This window comes from Ixodes scapularis, unplaced genomic scaffold (genome assembly GCF_016920785.2).
Source record: "Ixodes scapularis isolate PalLabHiFi unplaced genomic scaffold, ASM1692078v2 PGA_scaffold10__122_contigs__length_95168666, whole genome shotgun sequence".
Taxonomy (NCBI): Eukaryota; Metazoa; Arthropoda; class Arachnida; order Ixodida; family Ixodidae; genus Ixodes; species Ixodes scapularis.
In genome coordinates, this window is record NW_024609836.1 from 69808099 (window position 1) to 69825936 (window position 17838).

Consider the following 17838-nt stretch of genomic DNA (forward strand, 5'->3'; position numbering starts at 1 on the left):
CTTGGATGGTGGAAAACCATCTGCAGTATTTCCTTAATATAAATAAAATAAAAAATAAGATTATATATGTCAAGCAATCAATCATTTGAAAATAGCGGTGTCATACATATTGCTTCAATGCTATAAAGCGAGCCGGCATGTCGTGTCTGTCCCTCGCACCGCGAAAGCCAAGAATGACTCAGCAATTTTATATTCAAACTGCCACTCGCACACCCGTCCTTCGTTTCACCATACGACCGCAGCCAAAGCCTGGCAGATGTATTAACACAGACACAGTGATTTTGGTTGGTCCCACCAGTAATTTCCCTACACAGCCCTTTTTGTTTGTTTTTTTTTGGGGGGGGGGCATTTTTCTTGTTTTTAATTCGCAACGACTCCTCTATTTTGAATGCCCCCCCCCCCCCCCCCCCCTAAAAATGTAGACACCCCTCCTAATTTCAATTCCTGATGAATCCCCTGGGTCCCACCGAATCGCTGCGTCGTCTGCTATTGGAACTTATCGTGAAAGGAAGTAGTTTTTGTCTCCTTGTATTCTGGGTTCATGTTTTGCGGCACAATTATATGTACAATGACTCGATTACAACCTCAAAATCAGGACGGCCGGGATTTTTTTTGTTGTTGTTTTTTTATGTCAAAGTTAAGCCAAGGCTATACACAGGCTCGCGGACACCGACATGCCGCGCAGTCCCCCTACAATCGTCCCTCAATGTCACCATAAAACGACGCGGTCATAAAACGCAATGGGACGGGAAATAATAGCGGCCGATGACCACACGCCCTTCCCGCGCCGGCAGCATCTGCTTCTACAGCGGGCGGCACCAATCATTCAAAGTGAAGGCAGACGACTCGCAAAAACAAAAACCAGACAGAACCGACCCCAGCGCCGCGTTGCGCAAACCTGCCGCCGTCGAGTCACGTGGCAAGCACCCGCCCCGGAACGTGACGTCAGCCTCCACCGCTCCTCCTTGTCCCGAGATGGCGCAGGTGGCGTCGCGACGTGACGTCACTTTGACGTCACGCGCCTCGGGCGGGCCATCCTTGCCGTCGTGTATTCGTGCCAACCGCGTGCTTGTTCGCTGCCGCGAGCGTCGGGGCGAGCGCTACGCAACGCCGTTGCTCGCCGTGACTCATCGCTGGGCGAGAGCGCAGCAGTTCGCGTCGCCCAGAAACTACTCAGTACGGTTCCTCGCTTCCCGTGCGACGCCACACCGCTCGACCTCCCCGATCGCAGTCGGATAAGCGACGGAAACTTAGTTTGTGCACTGGTTCTTCACGTCCTACCTGCTGCCTTGCTTCGATAACGTCGTAGCAACGGTCGTCTTCGCACATTTTTTTCCCAGGTGAGTTCAAACTTGCCTTCGCTCTTCTAGCTCGTAAACACGCGACGTTTCACGAAGACTAAAGGGTACTTCGTCCTGGCAAAGTAGACTTTCAGTGGCTTGTATTCTTGTTTTGTTTGTCGGCTGTTTTTGACAAAAGACAATCGTGTACCGTGGCTCGCGCCTGCTGCTCCACATGTAATTTTATATCGTCACTTCTTTTTTTTTTTTTTCGTAAATAATTTTTTTATCGGTTATCAGGAAGTGTCTACAGCTTTAACAGGCGACTTTTCGAACAGTTTTGACATTTGAAATCACGGTGGTGTGATTTAGGCAAGGCTGTCTTAGCGCGAATGCGCCGACTAGTGTAAGTTTAAGTTAAGTGTGCGCTTGAAATACATTCGATTATTATTTATTTATTTTTTGAAGTTTTCCTTTGACGAATTTTATGCACCTTGGATAACGAGCATTACCTTTTTTGAGTTAGGGAAACTAAAATTTAAATTTGTCGTCTTGTTTTGAATTTGTTGTACCGCCACTTAATTTCACACAGAAATTAACGGCATGTCTGTATCTGGTTTAGGTGGTGTACTGATTCCAGCAAACGCAGGAAACTCGGACGAGACTGCGCTCTAATTTCTGTAATCGCAGTACCTTAGTCGCGTTTGTTGATAATAATAAGAAAAAAAAAAGTTGGCCTCCCCCTTTTTTCTATATCGAGATAGTCTGCTCTTGCTCTATGCATATTTGTTGTAGTTTGACTTCTGTTTGAGAAACGTGCTTTGGCGGTGCTCGCTGTGACAAGGTTCCGAGCTGTGCCCTTCAACGCCTGTTGCAACAAGGCTATAGACGTTCTGTTTTCCTTATTTTTTTTTAATTATTATTCCTGTTTTTGCTCTCTAGTTGGTTGCTGCAGCCTCTGCTTCAGCCTTTCTTTTTCCTTCTCTACTTTCTCTTTGTGTATTATTATTTGCACCAGGAAGAGTATTTTACATATAGCGTTGTTTGTCGTTTGAACTTTTCGAGCCGTCGGCTGTTATTCACTGACCTCCGTAGACGCGAGCTGTTCTTTGTCATAGTTGACTACGATAATGTTATACGTACTTTACATGAAGGTCGGTGCTTGCACTCTATACCGCGGCCGACTTTATGATTCAAGTAATGACTCATGTGAGTGGAAGTTTTTGTTGCTTTTAAGTGAGGCTTAACACGATCGCGCAGTACACTGAATGACCCGCGAATCCTAGCCAATGTTTGTGATGATGGGATGGGATCATGCCGTATATGATGAGGCAGTATCGTTTTAGTCCCATCATCCATGGCATCGTTTCGAAAAAAAACCTTCATTGTAAACGCAGCTTGGAATGCTAAAGGATCCGGCTGACCAATGGCTCGCGCGAGGACATTCTCTAGTCGTAATCATCATTTCGAGTCATGACGGAATCATTTGGCAGTTGTGCCGTATATCCCCGCTAACCAAAGTGCTTAGTCATTGCTGTATACCTCCAGTTTCATACACCCCTCAACTCGACTAAGCCTGAAACAGCGATTCGACATGACTAAACTTGCGTCATGTCGAGTATACTTCAGCTTGCCCGCAATCTTCTTTCATGTATTAAACCTGTCCCTTTTTAACTTTTGCTCCAAATTACGCGCATCGTTCAATCGTCCAACCCATCCAGTTTTTTGGGGTCTTTTTTCTAATATTACAATTTTCCTCATTTCCTACAACAGTCTTCTCCGCACAGGTATCGGTGTTTGCCGCGCTAGTCTGGTAAGGCCCTATAGACCTTTGCAGAAATCGCCTCCTGCGCGCTGCCATCTTTGTCTGCTGGGCTGTGGAACACCTTCCAAGCATGCGCTGTTGATCTGCTCTGCGGTATATCGGACGTTGCGCATGCGTCCACAGCTCAGTGACTCAGCATTTTTTTCCCGCTCGCTTCGTTCGAGACTGCCGCTGGAAAGATCTATACTCTTTTAAGAACCCCATCAGGCAACATTGGCGGCCGCCGTTCCTTGACACGTGGCAAGCACCCCGGAGCTCCCATCCATTGAAGGGTGAAGGGAGACATGAGCTGGGCATCTTGCGAGGTTAGAGAGGCGATCAGTAGGTTGAAATTTGAACTAAGACTGTACACAATTGAGGATACACGATGGGCGGGAAAGGTTAATAAGCATCTGTACATGAAACGTTTGAACACTCATGACCTAGCAGAACCCGAAAACTGAAATTCAAAACAGTCAAGTGCGGGGGTGGAACAAACTACGTCTGTGAACAAAAGGAAGTAAACGAAGTTGATTGAAAGATGTGGGAGAAAAGAATGCAGGGAAAATCAGCTTTAACTACGTATAGGGGACGAAAAGAGGAAATAAGGAAGGAACATTGCTATGATAATTCACGGGGGAGCTCGTTGTTATTCGAGGCTAGAACAGGAGTATTGAGGACTAGGACATATAGGACAAGGTATGAGGAATGCATACGCGGTGTGCCGTATGCCAAGGGGAAGACGAGGGAATAGAACATGTGGTGTAGAGGTGCACAGGGATTGCTCCCGCCCTCCCAGAGGGGGGATACGGATTTAGCCAGAGCGGTGGGGTTTGCAGACAAGAGTGGATGATAAGTGCATTTTAATAACAAAGAGGAGATTGGAAGACTAGGGAGAATTGAATGGGGACTTACAACTAACTGACACAACTGGAGACGGGCGGGACAGAGGAAAATTGGGGCTGCCTCCTGCGTGGCTTCGGCCCAAAATCTCCACCCTGTGTCCCAGTGAGCCCAGTGCCGGGGTAGCGACGACTAGATTTGACCAGAGGAAAATTGCCCACTCCCACGGCGGGGGGAAGGGGTGGGAGGTAAAGTTTTTAGGGTTTATTTTCTTGCTCGCTCCCCCGAAGGTCATTCTGGTGATATCGCACACCGCCTGGTGATAGTTACGAAATTGCAGAGTGTAAGCAAATTGGCGATGGAAAGAAAATCATCCTCTTGGTTCTTAACTTCTAAGATAGGTGGCGCAAGCTACCGCCCGTTATAAACAGTACAGCCGTTAGCATCCATCGGGCACGAAGTGTGTGATTGGATCCGAGTCTTCGCCGAATGCTGACGCAGCCCTCGTGTCCAACGCATGCTCAGAGTATATATCTCGGATGCCATGGGCAGACTCGGATAATTGGCGCAGCAGCTACCAGATGGTGCACATTTTTGAACGGTGTCTTTTTGCCTGTATTCTCATCGGTGTTGTCGGGTGTTTGTGGCCGGCACTGTTAAACCATCCCCAGTCGTTCACTTCCGGAAGCTCGGGACGCTTCTTGATGTACAACGGGCTTAGCGAGCACCGACGTAGCACGACTCAAAGTCGCCCGACTTGACAGTCTAAAAACCCGCATGCCGGGCGTGTCATACACTTTTTGAAAGTTTCGTCCGCGTGTAAGCGTTTCTGATTGTTTGTTTTCCTGTGTTGATGTCGAATGCACGCGAGCGAGCAAGGAGTACGACACCTGTCCTCGATAATAACTGGAACGCGCGCATGACACATCGTGTACGCCCGGCTAGTTTCTCGGACAGTGGGAATTGTTTGTTGTTGTCTGACCGCTGTGCTTGCTATTCGGCCAACGGTTGACCCGCTCCAAGTTTTTTGCCCCCTAACCCTTCCCCTCTCTCCGCCCGCACATCGCCTCGCTAGCAGCTGACTTATTGTAATTTCCGGACTGTTGTCCGCACCCTGTGTACATCAAACGGCCCAAAAAGAAAAACAAAGTTCGTCTGCCACTTTTGCAGGGGTTGTGGTTACGTCAGAAAGAGGCCTAGCTCTGATTGGCTCTGACTGAAGGATAGTGGGTGGACCTCAGAGAAAGCTGCCTCGAGGTCTACCCACTATTCTTTAATCAGAGCCAATCGGAGCTAGGCGTTTTTCTGACGTCACCACAACCGATGCAAAAGTGGCAGACGATACTTGCGCTCTGCATAGCGGATGGTACGAAAGACTCGCTTTCAAACCGGCACGAAAATCTGAAGTGACCCGAAAAGTAACTGTTACTTTTTCCAAATAACGGCCATCTACTTTTCTTCTCAAGTAATCGAGTAATCTAATTGAATACTTTTTTTTAACGAAGATACTGTACTTGAAATATATATATATATATTTTTAAGTAACGTGTCCAAGACTGCTTAGTCGTACAGAAATAAATTTCACATAACAACGTCACACAAAATCCGTGAAATCTAGTTACAAAAAACGATATTAGGAAAAAAAATCTTGTATATATAGTCCGTACCGCGTCTAAGATCTCCGCTTTTAAACACGTAGTATTTACTAAGTATTAACCACGAAAATATCGCACACTCTTGCCGACTCGCATAAAATGCTGCCCTCCGGTTACTGGAGCTTCCGCCTACGTTAATGTTTTCTTGTTTTTTGTTTTTTTTCCCCCGAATGATCGATCGATATGAGTGACGCGATAGTGACTCAGCCAGATATCTCGGAATACTTCCCGCGGGGGCAGTGATTTCTTTTCCCCCGAAATATACGGAGTATTGATGGCCCCCTGTCCACTCGGAAAGAAGTGTTGCACCTTCTTCGGTGTAGGCTGTTGCACCACTTTGGGTGTAAAGGAACGCCCGACTACCTGGTAGCGTCGGCTCAGCTTTTGACGACGCTGAAATCCTCCCGTTATTTTTACGAGTCCCACTTGAGTCGAGTAATTTTGTAGCAGGAAAGTGGCTTTGTTAATGTACAGTTTACATCGATGCACTTCTTCCTGAGCCCCCTTGCAAAGTAGTGGATTAGTATTCGGGCAGGCTGACCTTTTGGTTTTTTTGTATGTGAGAAATCTATTTGTCTTAAGACAGTAATACAGTTGAATAAAGTATGCACTAAATATGCTTACATTATTCACTAAATACAATAAAGTATGCGCTAAATACAATAAACATGCGTACTACACTAAAAGTATTCACTATATACAATAAACATGCGTACTACACTAAAAGTATTCACTAAATACAATAAACATGCGTACTACACTAAAAGTATTCACTAAATACAATAAACATGCGTACTACACTAAAAGTATTCACTAAATACAATAAACATGCGTACTACACTAAAAGTATTCACTAAATACAATAAACATGCGTACTACACTAAAAGTATTCACTAAATACAATAAACATGCGTACTACACTAAAAGTATTCACTAAATACAATAAACATGCGTACTACACTAAAAGTATTCACTAGACTAAACAAATTATTCACATATTCACACTAAACCTTTGCACTATATAGAAACTAAAAGTATTTACTGGATACACGAAACGTATGTACAGTGCTAATCACACTTGTCTATAACGCGCGAGCGTGCAGCTTTCTCCGGGGAGCGCTAGACTGGTGGCATTCGTGGGAACTAAGCTAGTCACGTGGCGCAACTTAGAACGGCCCGCTCGAGGGGTGTCCTGCCCACTCTATCAGCTTTACAAGCGATAAAAGTAAAGTGCTTTATGATATTTTTTTTTTTGTTTTTTGATGACGACATCGTTGATACGCCTTCATGCTTTAGTTCGTTTATCGTTCGAGCAATGATGTTTGCGAAAAGCGTGCGAGCAGCCTCCCGCGTTCGCCGCCAGCTGATAGAGTGGGCAGGACACCCCTCGACCGGGCCGTTCCATGTTGCGCCACGTCACTAACTTAGTTTCCGCGAATGCCAACAGTCTAGCGCTCCCCGGAGAAAGCCGCACGCTCGCGCGTTATAGACAAGTGTGATTAGCACTGTACTAGATACACGAAACGTATGTACTAGATACACGAAACGTGTGCACTATAGATGCACGAAACGTTCGCACTAGGTACACGAAACGTGTGCACTAAATGCAGTAAACATGCGCATTATACACACTAAAAGTGCGCACTCGGTGCAAAAGTACGCTGATTGCTCTGCCAACGGTACGTTAAAAGTATGTTTAGCCCTATTGAAAACACCAGTTTGAAGTCAATTAACCATGCGTAATTTTGTACCTTTATTAGATACTTCGCAAAGTATATTACAATTTACTCGTATAGTTTAATCGCGTACACCTTGGCTGCCGAACTGAGTCGACGACGCGCTAACCGTGCCACTAAGATACAAATGAAAATAATCGAAATATACTTTAAGTGTGCTTCGTTTTTTTAAATGTGCATTGGTGTATACCTTTTTTGCATCGCTTTTACCAAGGGGCGCTATAGAATCCCCAAATTGCAGCTCATCTCCGAACGCGCGAGCGTCATTTAAACGGTGGTGTCACAATAGACGGCAGGAAAGTGACACTAAGGGAACGTGTCGTCTCGGCGCGACCGGTTCGAAACCGGTTAGTGTACACTCCTTCCTATGGGCCGACATCGAGAGGACGGACGGGCTGCCGTCTCCCGGAAGTGGCGTACTTGCGTGGCTTCCGGTTTCCCACCCCTCGACACGGCGAGATTTCCTTCGCCGGTGTCGACCTCGGCATTAGCGGGAACACACCTCTGGAAAAAAAAAACTCCCCGTCTAATTTGTTCCCACGGTTGCTGACGCGTTGTTGCGTTCTTGGTGTGACACCGCGGCCTTCGCTGTCCGACACGACAGCCTTTTGTTTAAGCTCCGAGGCGTCTGATTTCGTCACGTCCAATCAAGTGGTCACGTGGAATGCCGAGGCAATGCCAGTGTTGTAGGCGTTATACAGAAAAGAAAAAAAAAAGTAACGAAATACGTTACTCGTTACTTGGAAATAAAAGGAACGCGTTATCGTTACCGATAAAAAGTAAGACACGTTACTTTTGAGGTACTCTTTTTGAAACTGTGAATGAACATGTTTTACTGTTTTGACGGAACAGGTATATCCATAAGCGCCATATTTCATGAACTAATACGTCCATGCACACACTAAACGTAATTACCTTACTTTCTTTTCTTTTTTGTTTACAGTTTTACTTAAAGGAGCTGTGCAACGATATTCAATTGGAATGTTGTTCTCTCTACACGAGCTTACTGGCACACCTGGGACTCAAGGATACTCACACGCAACACAACTGGCCAAGAAACGCCTTTGTTGCGGTGTAATTTCAAGGACAAAAGCGATCATTTTCATTCAATCTCTCCTTTGCAAAATTTGATGACGTAACTCGGGGATCGCAGTACACCCAAGTGACGATATTTGAATGCGGCTCATAGATTGGACCCGAGCATTGCGTGGGCACTCGACTTGGGCTCGTGACAATTGCTATCTCGAGAAGCATTCGGGTTGTAACCCGTGTCCAATCGCTGCAACGACGACAATAGCCGAGCCATAACAATGTCTGGAACTCAGCGCGTGTCCTGCGCTTTGCCAACCCCAGCGCGTGGCTATGATCAACATTGGCGGCATATAATCGGCTCCAGATCACGTGGCCGCTTGTTCTGGCTGCGAGTTGAGGGGGTGAATGCTGCTCGTTTTTCTTAAATTTTTTTCTGGGACTTCTATTGCGTGAGGTGAAAAACGAACGCGTGTTTTATAGGTCATTAACGTTAGGGATCCGTTTTACGCGGTATTTGTACAAATTACAAAAATTGTTGCATTGCTCCTTTAAATACTCGCTAGAAAAACGCAAAACAAAACTGATTCACATGGCTTGACGCCCAAAAAGAGATGAAGTGCTATTTTTATTTTTTTAGGTTTTCGGAAGAATATGTAACGAGTAATGTAACTATGTTACCCGTTACTCAGAATAAGTAACGCAAGTCATTTACTGTTTTGAAAATGTACCGAATACGTTACGCGTTACTAAAAAAAAAGTTCCGCGTTACCGGTAACGGCGTTGCATGGGACGCGTTACTCCCGACACTGGTCAGTACCGCTTAGAGAAGTCGAGGCTTGCGCCTCTGCCGCCCCAGACGTCATTACGGAGCACGTGTAGCTGCTAAAGGCTCACGTTGCAGGCAGTCCTGGGTTCGATGCCCGCCCCTATTAAATAAAGCCCGCATTTCCTGTCCATGGGTTTTAATGTAATGATCTTTTATTAGCTAGCCATGTGCCCTGAAACTCTTTTTCTGTGTGTGCGTGTGCCCTTCTACGCCTTTGTCTAGCTTATTTGTGGCACCCTGATTTGAGGAAGCTGCAGAAGTGATCTGACGACGTAAAATTGTTCACGCAGCGGGAGAGAGAAAAAAAAGCGCTTGAGCAACATTAGGAAGCGCCGCAACAATAGCGCAAGACAGCTGTCGAGGATATCTTTCGTCGTATTTCTTTTTCGGGGCAAAACGGGAACAGGTGAAGACGTTGACAGGCGCGGATTATGAAGAAAATAAAAGGGACGGAGGGGGAGAGACAGTTTACTCCGAAATAGGAAATGGTTAGGATGTTGCGAAACTGCGGAAGGTCGAGCACGACCAGGTTCGAGCTTTTTGGAGCATAAACTTCGCCACAATTCGTTTCGACGCTTGCGCGGAGGTGGATGGATGGGTACGGCTGAACCCTCTTAATCGGGCGGCGACCTGCGCCACCTAGCCAAAGCTTCTATATCGAACAATTAACTAATCTCCAATTAAATTCCGATTTAATCGAGATGGACAAACTACCATACATCTTCTTTCCCCTGGAAGTTCCGACAATTTGGTGTAAAAGTCTGGCAACACTCTTGAAAGGTCGAACTTCGTTAAATTCGTGTTAAAGATCGGAGGTTCTGCGAGCTATCGAACCTCAGTGCAAGGTTGGACAAAAGTTCGCAGCTTCCCTAACAGCAAGTAATGCGCTATGATTTCGTAATTTTTAGGAAGCATATTATTATTACATTGACGTAAAACTGAGTTCGTCGCAATTATGTTCTTCGTCGGTCAAAAAAAAAAAAAAAAAAATGCTGACGTACATCTGTATTGTGTTTTTCGGTACGAAATACTGGAAACCTTAATCGTGGATAGAGAGAGAAACATGAGAGCACGTTTGGCGTGAACCGCCTTCACTTGCAAGTGCGGAACAGAGCAGAAAGAGGTCAAGTTAGGTGTCTTCACTTCGACCCTTCACCAGCAGTTGCGTATTTTTCTCGCGGGTCGTCGGTTGTGAGGGGAGGTACGCGAATTAGTACCGCCTCTGTATATTTTTCTCCCCAAATATAGCGTTTTTAACTAACATTCGCACGCGTTATTGCTGCATTCTTCGCGAACATCGAGTAATATCGCGGTAAAGTGTCCATCATTCTCTCCTTCCGGACGCTAGCCGTAGTTTCGAGCTTTCGTCGTTGCGTGAAAAGGGCCGGCGCAAGCGCACAACTCTGCTCTAAAAGTGTCCGTTAAACGTCTAATGCAGCTGATCCAGTAAAGAAAAAAACAAAACAACTAGTTCTATTTTTAGGCTAAAGCCGCAGTTAGACTGCACATGCGTCATACGAAAGACACGGAGTTTCTCTGCAGATGCATTCAGAATTCCCTGCGGATGCATGCCTCACGCATGTTGCAATCATGTTTGCCTCATACATGCTTCAAACATGACCGTAAACAGTTTTTTTTTTTTATTGTTTAATGTGACGGTATTGTCATACAAGGAAGAAACTGGCCTCGGGCAGTGTCTATACAAACTGTCTTTTTGTATTATATATTTGCAGTGTGACGGCGGCTCAAGATGGCCGCGTTCAGAAGGCGACTATTGGAATATTGGTCTAGTATGTCGTTTATATACTTGTCGGGGGAAAAGAAAACAATTCTGGCATTTTGGTGCGGCGATTGTAGGCTGGAGCGGCCATGCACTTCTCAATATAAAGTATAAAAAAAGGGCGATGCTTTAACGATGGTGATGAGCAACAGTAACACAACGGTTCTCCCCGCTGTAAATCACGGTGTTGAATTGTTCAGTCGGGCGTTGAAAGGGATTGCGATCGCGAGAATGTATATCGGAGATGCATCACCAGATTGTTGGTAACTTGAAAAATATCGCCCAGGGCTGTGTAAAATATTGTAAATCGAATTGAGGATATTTTTTTTTATGAATTTACGAACAACGCGGTCGTAAATGGGGCTCACGCGGGAACACTTTCGCTGATAAGTCTCGTCTTGCAACCGCGATTATTGGACTAGTTTGAGGTACAGTGGTGTGTTAGGAACGGGGGTTCAAGGATACCGAGGAAATGCACAGCATATTCCCAGAGAATCTTCTTTAATAACCTTCGGAACGGATATACGATAGACCATTACGAACGTTTTGTCACTAGCATTGTTCACGATCGTGAATAGGACCCGTCACGTAACAAGGTAGCAAAAATGTTTAAACTTTTCTTTCTTTTTTTTTTTTTTTTGCGAAGTGAACGAATTTTTCTTTTTTTTTTTTTTTTTCTTCGCTACTCTTTCTTGCAACCTTTGGAACGGACCATAGAATTTGGGAAGACTGCTGCACGAGGGCCTTCAAACTTCCGGCACCTGGCTCGGCGCCATCTTGCTTTCAACTCCCCTCCATTTCCCACGGACGCCGGCAAGCTGTCACGTGGTCTAAGCGGTTCCGACTCAAAAGTCCCAGGGCCGGAAGTGACGCCAGTCTACTACTAGGACCGGAACTGCTTCTTGCTTCCGGTGGGGTGATTCTGTGGAAAGCTAGACGCGGTGCTTTCTTTTATCGGTATTATTATGTACGAGTGCGCGTGACTTGAATTTGTCTGTTGGAGGGAAGTGAAAGTAAGAAAAAAAAAAGAGTTAACGTATACATACCTAGTAAAAAAATAAAGTCGCAACACGTGACACAGTAAAGCTGTTTTTATCTTTTTTTTTTTTTTTTCAAATTTTGGGGGTCAGGTAAAACGTCGTAGAACTCGGATCAGCCCTCGTTCTCACCGACGAAGCCGGAGTCCCCACAGAAAACGTTGACTCAGCACTTGTGTGCACCCTGTTCACCGTGTTTGCCTCTTTTAGGTGACTTCAAAAGTTAAGCACTACTGCATTGCTCGCTAGGAGGTGTTGCTATAACTCTCCTCCTTGCTATCAGGGTGGTGTTGATATAACACCCCTCCACCCTTTTTGGCGCCTCCACCGGGGTTTTTGTCATTATCATCATCATCACAATCGTTATCACCTCTCCATGATGTCAGCCGTTCCGGCGAAAAAAGCGGAGCGATTCCACATTCCTTCCGCAACGCAGAAAAACTTTTTGCCATACCTGCATACGCGAACATCTCATCGCTTGCGGCGCGCACCCTGAGTCAGGCCCGCAAACGTTGACTCACGCGCGATCGGTCGGCCGGAGTAGGGGGGGCTTTGCATTCGTTTGTGGACATTCCATCCGCGATAACTTGCCTCTCCCTCCCCCTCTATTCTTCTTTTTCATCTCGAACCCCCCCCCCCCCCCCCTTCCCCTGTATTGAAAACCCCTAGGGTTTTCAGATTGCGAGCTACAGTTGCCACCTTGGGTGACAGGTCATCTTCCGCGGGTAGCGGGCAGCATTGTCTCGTGACTACGGCGTGGCGTGGTACTAGTATAGTGGTTCGGCCCACGTTGGCTTCGCCCGATGACACCTCCGTGACTTCGGACGTCCAGTTAATAGTTTCCTAGAAGCCGCGCACCACGGGTCTGGCGAAAGTCTGGCGAATGCCGGTAAGTGCAGTCGTGCGAGACGCCGTTTTTTTATTTTATTTATGATGCGTTTGTCTTTATATCTACCTGGTAGGAACGTTTGGCGTAAAGCCAGCCCGCGTTTTTATTTTATTTTTTCTTAATATTGTTTCTGAAGTTTTTGTCTCCGATCCGCACATTGCTGGTTTTGTCAGGTGAGAGTTAGTTAGCCTTCTAAGTTCTCGTCCCATTCCGTGCACGCGCCTTCATTGCCTTTGTTGTCTTTGCCGAACTTAAGCCGTCTTGGTGTGTTTGAGTTTGTCTTACAAGTATAGCGTCAGATGTGTCAATGCACGAGTTTGGGTGTTCGCGAAACAATGATAGTAGGTACTCCAAAGAAATGCGAAGCGTGAATTTTATCAGGGGGTTTTACCCGAACTGATACCTCTGCCTGTTCGTTAGAACAAATTAATTCGTTGCTTCTATCTTTTTTTTTTTTTTTTTTTTTGCTTTTTTATGTGTGCAGTATTGTCACGTTTTCTGATAACTCCCAGTTAGTTGAAGCCGTAGACCTTCAGTCTGCACTCATTGTCTTCGACCTGCAGCTCTGTAGCACCTATCGCCTGTGCTTTTCTTGGAAGCAAAGTTCTGCTTAGTGCTTTCTTGCCCTGTACAGTTCGGAGGAGTCGAAGTAAACGTGAGACTTGCCGTTTCGGAATAAGTTACACGGTATGAACACGAACCGCGTATCTTCCGTGCTTCGTCAGTAAGCCGTAATCGGTTGGCAACGCATGAGTTGATAACAAGGAAATGTAGCGACGCGCACTAACGGCGTCACCAAAAGACTTGTGGACTTGCGCAGTCTTCGAAGGAAAACGAAAAAAAAAAATACTGCAGACCCTTCTTTTTTTAAAATATGTATTGATGTTATTGGCGTGTTGGCTGGCATGACACCCATAGCTTTAGAAGAAAAAAAAAACAAAAAAAAACAGCAGAGTCGCAGCAAAATTTACTAAAAAAAAACGCCACGTGTACTTTTTTTTTTTTTTTTGCAAAAGCAGGTGTTTTGTTTGTGCTTTGTCTCAACTTCTGAAGGGCTGCCGACGTTATCAATAAGGATGTTGCGAAGCTACACAGGTTCCACTTTTTCGAACTTCTGTCGCAAAGCTCGGCTGAAGTTCGACTGGGGTTCTCCTATTCTATTTGCATCCGCGGAAATTAAAAAAAACACGTTGACGCCACTTTACGGAGTATGGGCACAAAAATTTTTTTTTCTTTTTTAATTAACGTATTTGGGCATCTGGTTTTACCACCCCAGCCGAAGACTGAGGATGAATTGCGACCCCTTGAGGATCTTTTGGCATTAAACCGAAGACTCAGCCACGCGGCGCCTTCTCCGCAATAAGCCTCCGTCAGATTTCGGGAACCTCGGCCGGGGTTCGTACCCGCCTCCCGGGGATCCGTAGGCCGTCACTTCGCCTCCGAGACCCGAAAGCGACAAAAAGGCGTAACTATCGGTAACAAATTAAAATAATCACCGCACTTCGTCGCTAACACCGTCTTACATGGCCTCACTACTTCGCGCGACCGACACCACCACAAGCATCGAGATTGATGCAAGGTTCCTATTTAAAGCTATCCCTTTAAAATGGCAGCAAACGCGATGCAAAATCCGAACCATGCGGCACGTCACCTTGCTCCGGAAGAGCGCCAAACCGAGCCCGGCGGTGCACCCTCCCTCCTCCCGTTCCGCAACGCGCGAGCTTCGAACGTCTCCTCGCAACTCTCTGAGTCAGCACGGCGGCGGCGGCGGAGCGCTGTAGCGTCGTCGCAGGTGCATCGGCAGGAGGGAGGGGACCCCTTTTGGCCGTGCCTGAGTCACCCGCCGCTGCCTTGGCCCGGACCCAAGGCTAGAACCCCCGGAGGGTCCTCGACCAGGTGCTCCCCGCTCCTCTCGGGAGACCCGAGGAGGCGCTAATTTCAGACTCCGACTCAGACCGCGGGCTCTCGGAGAGGGAGCGGACGCCGTGCTTCGTTTTCGCCTCCAAGCTGACAGTGCGGTGGGAGTTGCCCGTTTGTCGGACCGACCGGCCGCTTCCTTTTTCAACGTCTGCAACATACAAAAAAACCGTCTGTGGACGCTGTCCTGGAGCGTGTTGCTTCCTTGTACTATGTAGGAGGGCAGTGTGAGCTTCAGCGCGCGTGCAGCGAAAGCTCACGCTGCAGGCTCCGGGGACTCTGGGTTCAAATCCTCTCCTCGCCCGTTTCGATCTGGATGATCATCGTACCGGCGTGCGGTCGTGTTAAAGAATCGCGTCAAAGACCGACGACCAGTTCGCGCTTTTCACTACTCCCTCGCCTCCTTTTTGCCCACCTTCTACCCTGTCCACCATTGCCTGTTTCCTCCTTCCCCACGATGCGGAGGATCTTCATCCTTGCAGAATCTCTAGTCTGGTTGTCGGCCTTTAAAGACCCCCCAGGCTAGCGGTGGTACCGCACCGGCCAAATCTCGTCTACGGCAGAGACGCCCGTTAGGGCTGAATAACTTCCCGTTGTCTAAACATAGCAGGCACGCCAGAATTGCTTTACGAGGGTATGGGCGGGGGCGTGATCACGTGACGAAAGAGCGACGGTATGACTGGTCCGACCAGCACGTATACCTTTCACCGCACTGTCAAGCTACAGTTCCGACCGTGGGCTGCGGCGGTCGCGCCAGGTAGCTGCGGGCTTTCATTTTTTTTTTTTTTTTTTAGTACACTAAGGTTTTTTTGGGGTGAGTCGCTCATCCTTCTTGTAAAGGGGGGAGGGGAGATTGTAGACTTAAATTGTTCCGCTCTGCCCTACCTCTTTCGTCAACGTCGCTGTTCAGTCTCCGGGCTCGCACACGCTTGAGAGGACTCGCGAGAATTGTGGGTAAAAGACCCACGGGCGCTGGTATTTTCGACACTTTGTGTCGGTCCTTCCTCTCTCTTTACACGTAAAAGCTGCTCCCGGTAGGGGTGCTGGTTTTGAGTGGGATGACGTCATTTCGACGTTCATTCGATGGCCTTGGCATGTGATGACGCCAGTCTTTCCTCTTGTGCTTGCCTCACGCGACAGGTTGGCTACAATTTTCGTGACATTGACGGGCGGGGCATGCCCCTAAGCCACGGTGCCCTAAGCTGAGGAACCCACCAGGGCGGCGCGTGCGTGTGTGCAAGCATATCATATTAGAACCCCAGAAGCGCGAGAAAGAACGCCAAGATCGTACGGGACGCCAATCGTATACTGAACGGCATCCTACACACCGCTCGTGCGATACAACGTTGGTGGTGCTTGCTTTCACAGTGTCCCAAGCAAGAGAAGGCTCTGTCCGTTCGGATAGTTCTAAAAATTGCGTCTCGCGTTCGTCTAGACAGCGAGAACTCGGTCAGCGCCGATGGACGTCTCGGTGTCTCCGCTAGATGGAGGAGAAATTTAGAAAGTGGAGTCGTCGCTGTGCTGGGGTTTTCAATGTGCATGACACTGCGCGGTGATTACACGACCGCACGCCGGAACGATGATCATCCGGATCGAGGCGGCCAGGGGTGGGGACTGAGCCTGCAGAATCCCAGGGTTATACCGATATCACTGAAACGACGAGGCCTCCACCTCATCGCCGCCGCAGCGCGTCTCACATGTCGGGAGGTCCAGTAACGATGACGTAGTGCGCGGGCCTCCTCCTATGTGGTATTGGTTATAAATACGGCGCAAGCCTTCGCTCCACGGGCTCAAAGATGCGATGTGGGTTAACACATTCAGCCACCGATCCTCTCCCATAGGTCAGAGTAGTCGGGCAGGTTAAGAACCCAGCATGAGCTCCGCCTCCGGCACGAACCCGTTGCCTTCCTGCGGTCTTTGGCCGCGCGCGCTGGAGGCGGAACATTAAAGGGGCGATGCAATAATTTTCTAAATGCCGCTTGGAACTATTTCTCGACATTCGTATAGCCTATAAATCAGGCGTTAGTTGTCGAGGTACTGATCGTCACGAGCCGAAATCGAATAGTCGCAAGTTGCTCCTGTTCATTGTATGAGCTGCGTTTTAATATCGTCACCACAGGTGTTCCGCGTCAACAATGGAACTGGCGACTACGTCATCAAATTTCGCGAAGGAGAAAAGGAAAGAGAAAAGTCCGCTTTTTTCCTCGAAATTACGCGGCGACAAAGACGCTTCTTGGTCAGTGGCGTTGCGTGCTAGTGCTTGGGTCCCATAATGCCAGTGAGTGTGTAAAGTGAGAAACTTTTTTTCTTCCCAATGTCGTTGCACGGCCCCTTAAAGCTGTCACCGCCCATCAAGGAGGCGAATAACCGAGCCAAGTATATGAACGTAGCCTCGGGTCCACCACCGTGCAGTGCGCGGCTTCTGAGGAGCCGTTCCCGGTAGCGCCCAGCGGGCTGTTTGTGACGGCTAAAAATACCGCTTCCTTCCGCCGCTGTTGCGCGGCACCAATCGCCGGGAGCGTACACGAACCCCGAGGGCAGAAGCAGCGAGCGCTACGAGTCGACTCATTCAACGCCGCCCCCTTCGGTCGACGAACAGTGTGCCCGGAAGCAGAGGGGGCCCCCGCGCGGTTCTGAAATTCGCCGGCTAATTCCCTTTTGTAGAATCGGCGAGGCGGCCGGGTAGGTAACCTGTCGAAACCTGTTGGAACGCGTGTCCACTGCTGCGTCGGTCAGTCGGTCCCGTGCCTGCAGGAATTCGTCAGGTTTCCCCCCGCGATTGTTTCGCGGAAGAGGGTGTGCGGGTTGAGCTTTTTTTTCTTTTGAGGCCGTTGACCGACGACTGTTGTCCGAAGGCCGGATCTTTACCTCGCGTATGGAGCCCCCTGTTCACACTTTAGCTGACAGTGAGGTGCGAGCTACGCCGGACCAATCGACCGCCCCCCTTTCATCGTGACGAAAGATAGATGTGCGACTAGTTAAAAAAAAAAAAACGGTTAAAGTGCAGTGCGTTTTATCGCCAGGTGAAAACGGATTACA

The 17838-nt window shown here is 47.8% G+C and overlaps 1 protein-coding gene across 2 annotated transcripts in view; it reads left to right on the top strand.

The window, feature by feature from the left end:
* Window positions 1–1054: 1054 nt before the first annotated feature.
* The window catches only part of LOC8036520 (dual specificity protein phosphatase 10), a 37653-nt gene continuing 20869 nt past the window's right edge, over window positions 1055–17838 (top strand). The window contains exon 1 of one of the 2 annotated variants that reach the window (XM_040207226.2): window positions 1055–1338. Coding sequence is in view for 1 of the 2 variants with exons in the window: in XM_040207225.2 (XP_040063159.1) it covers window positions 12877–12882 (6 nt within the window). In the remaining variant the exon portion in view is untranslated. Of the gene's footprint in view, window positions 1339–12695; window positions 12883–17838 lie in introns of those variants that run through there. The other variant, XM_040207225.2, reaches the window with a different exon arrangement.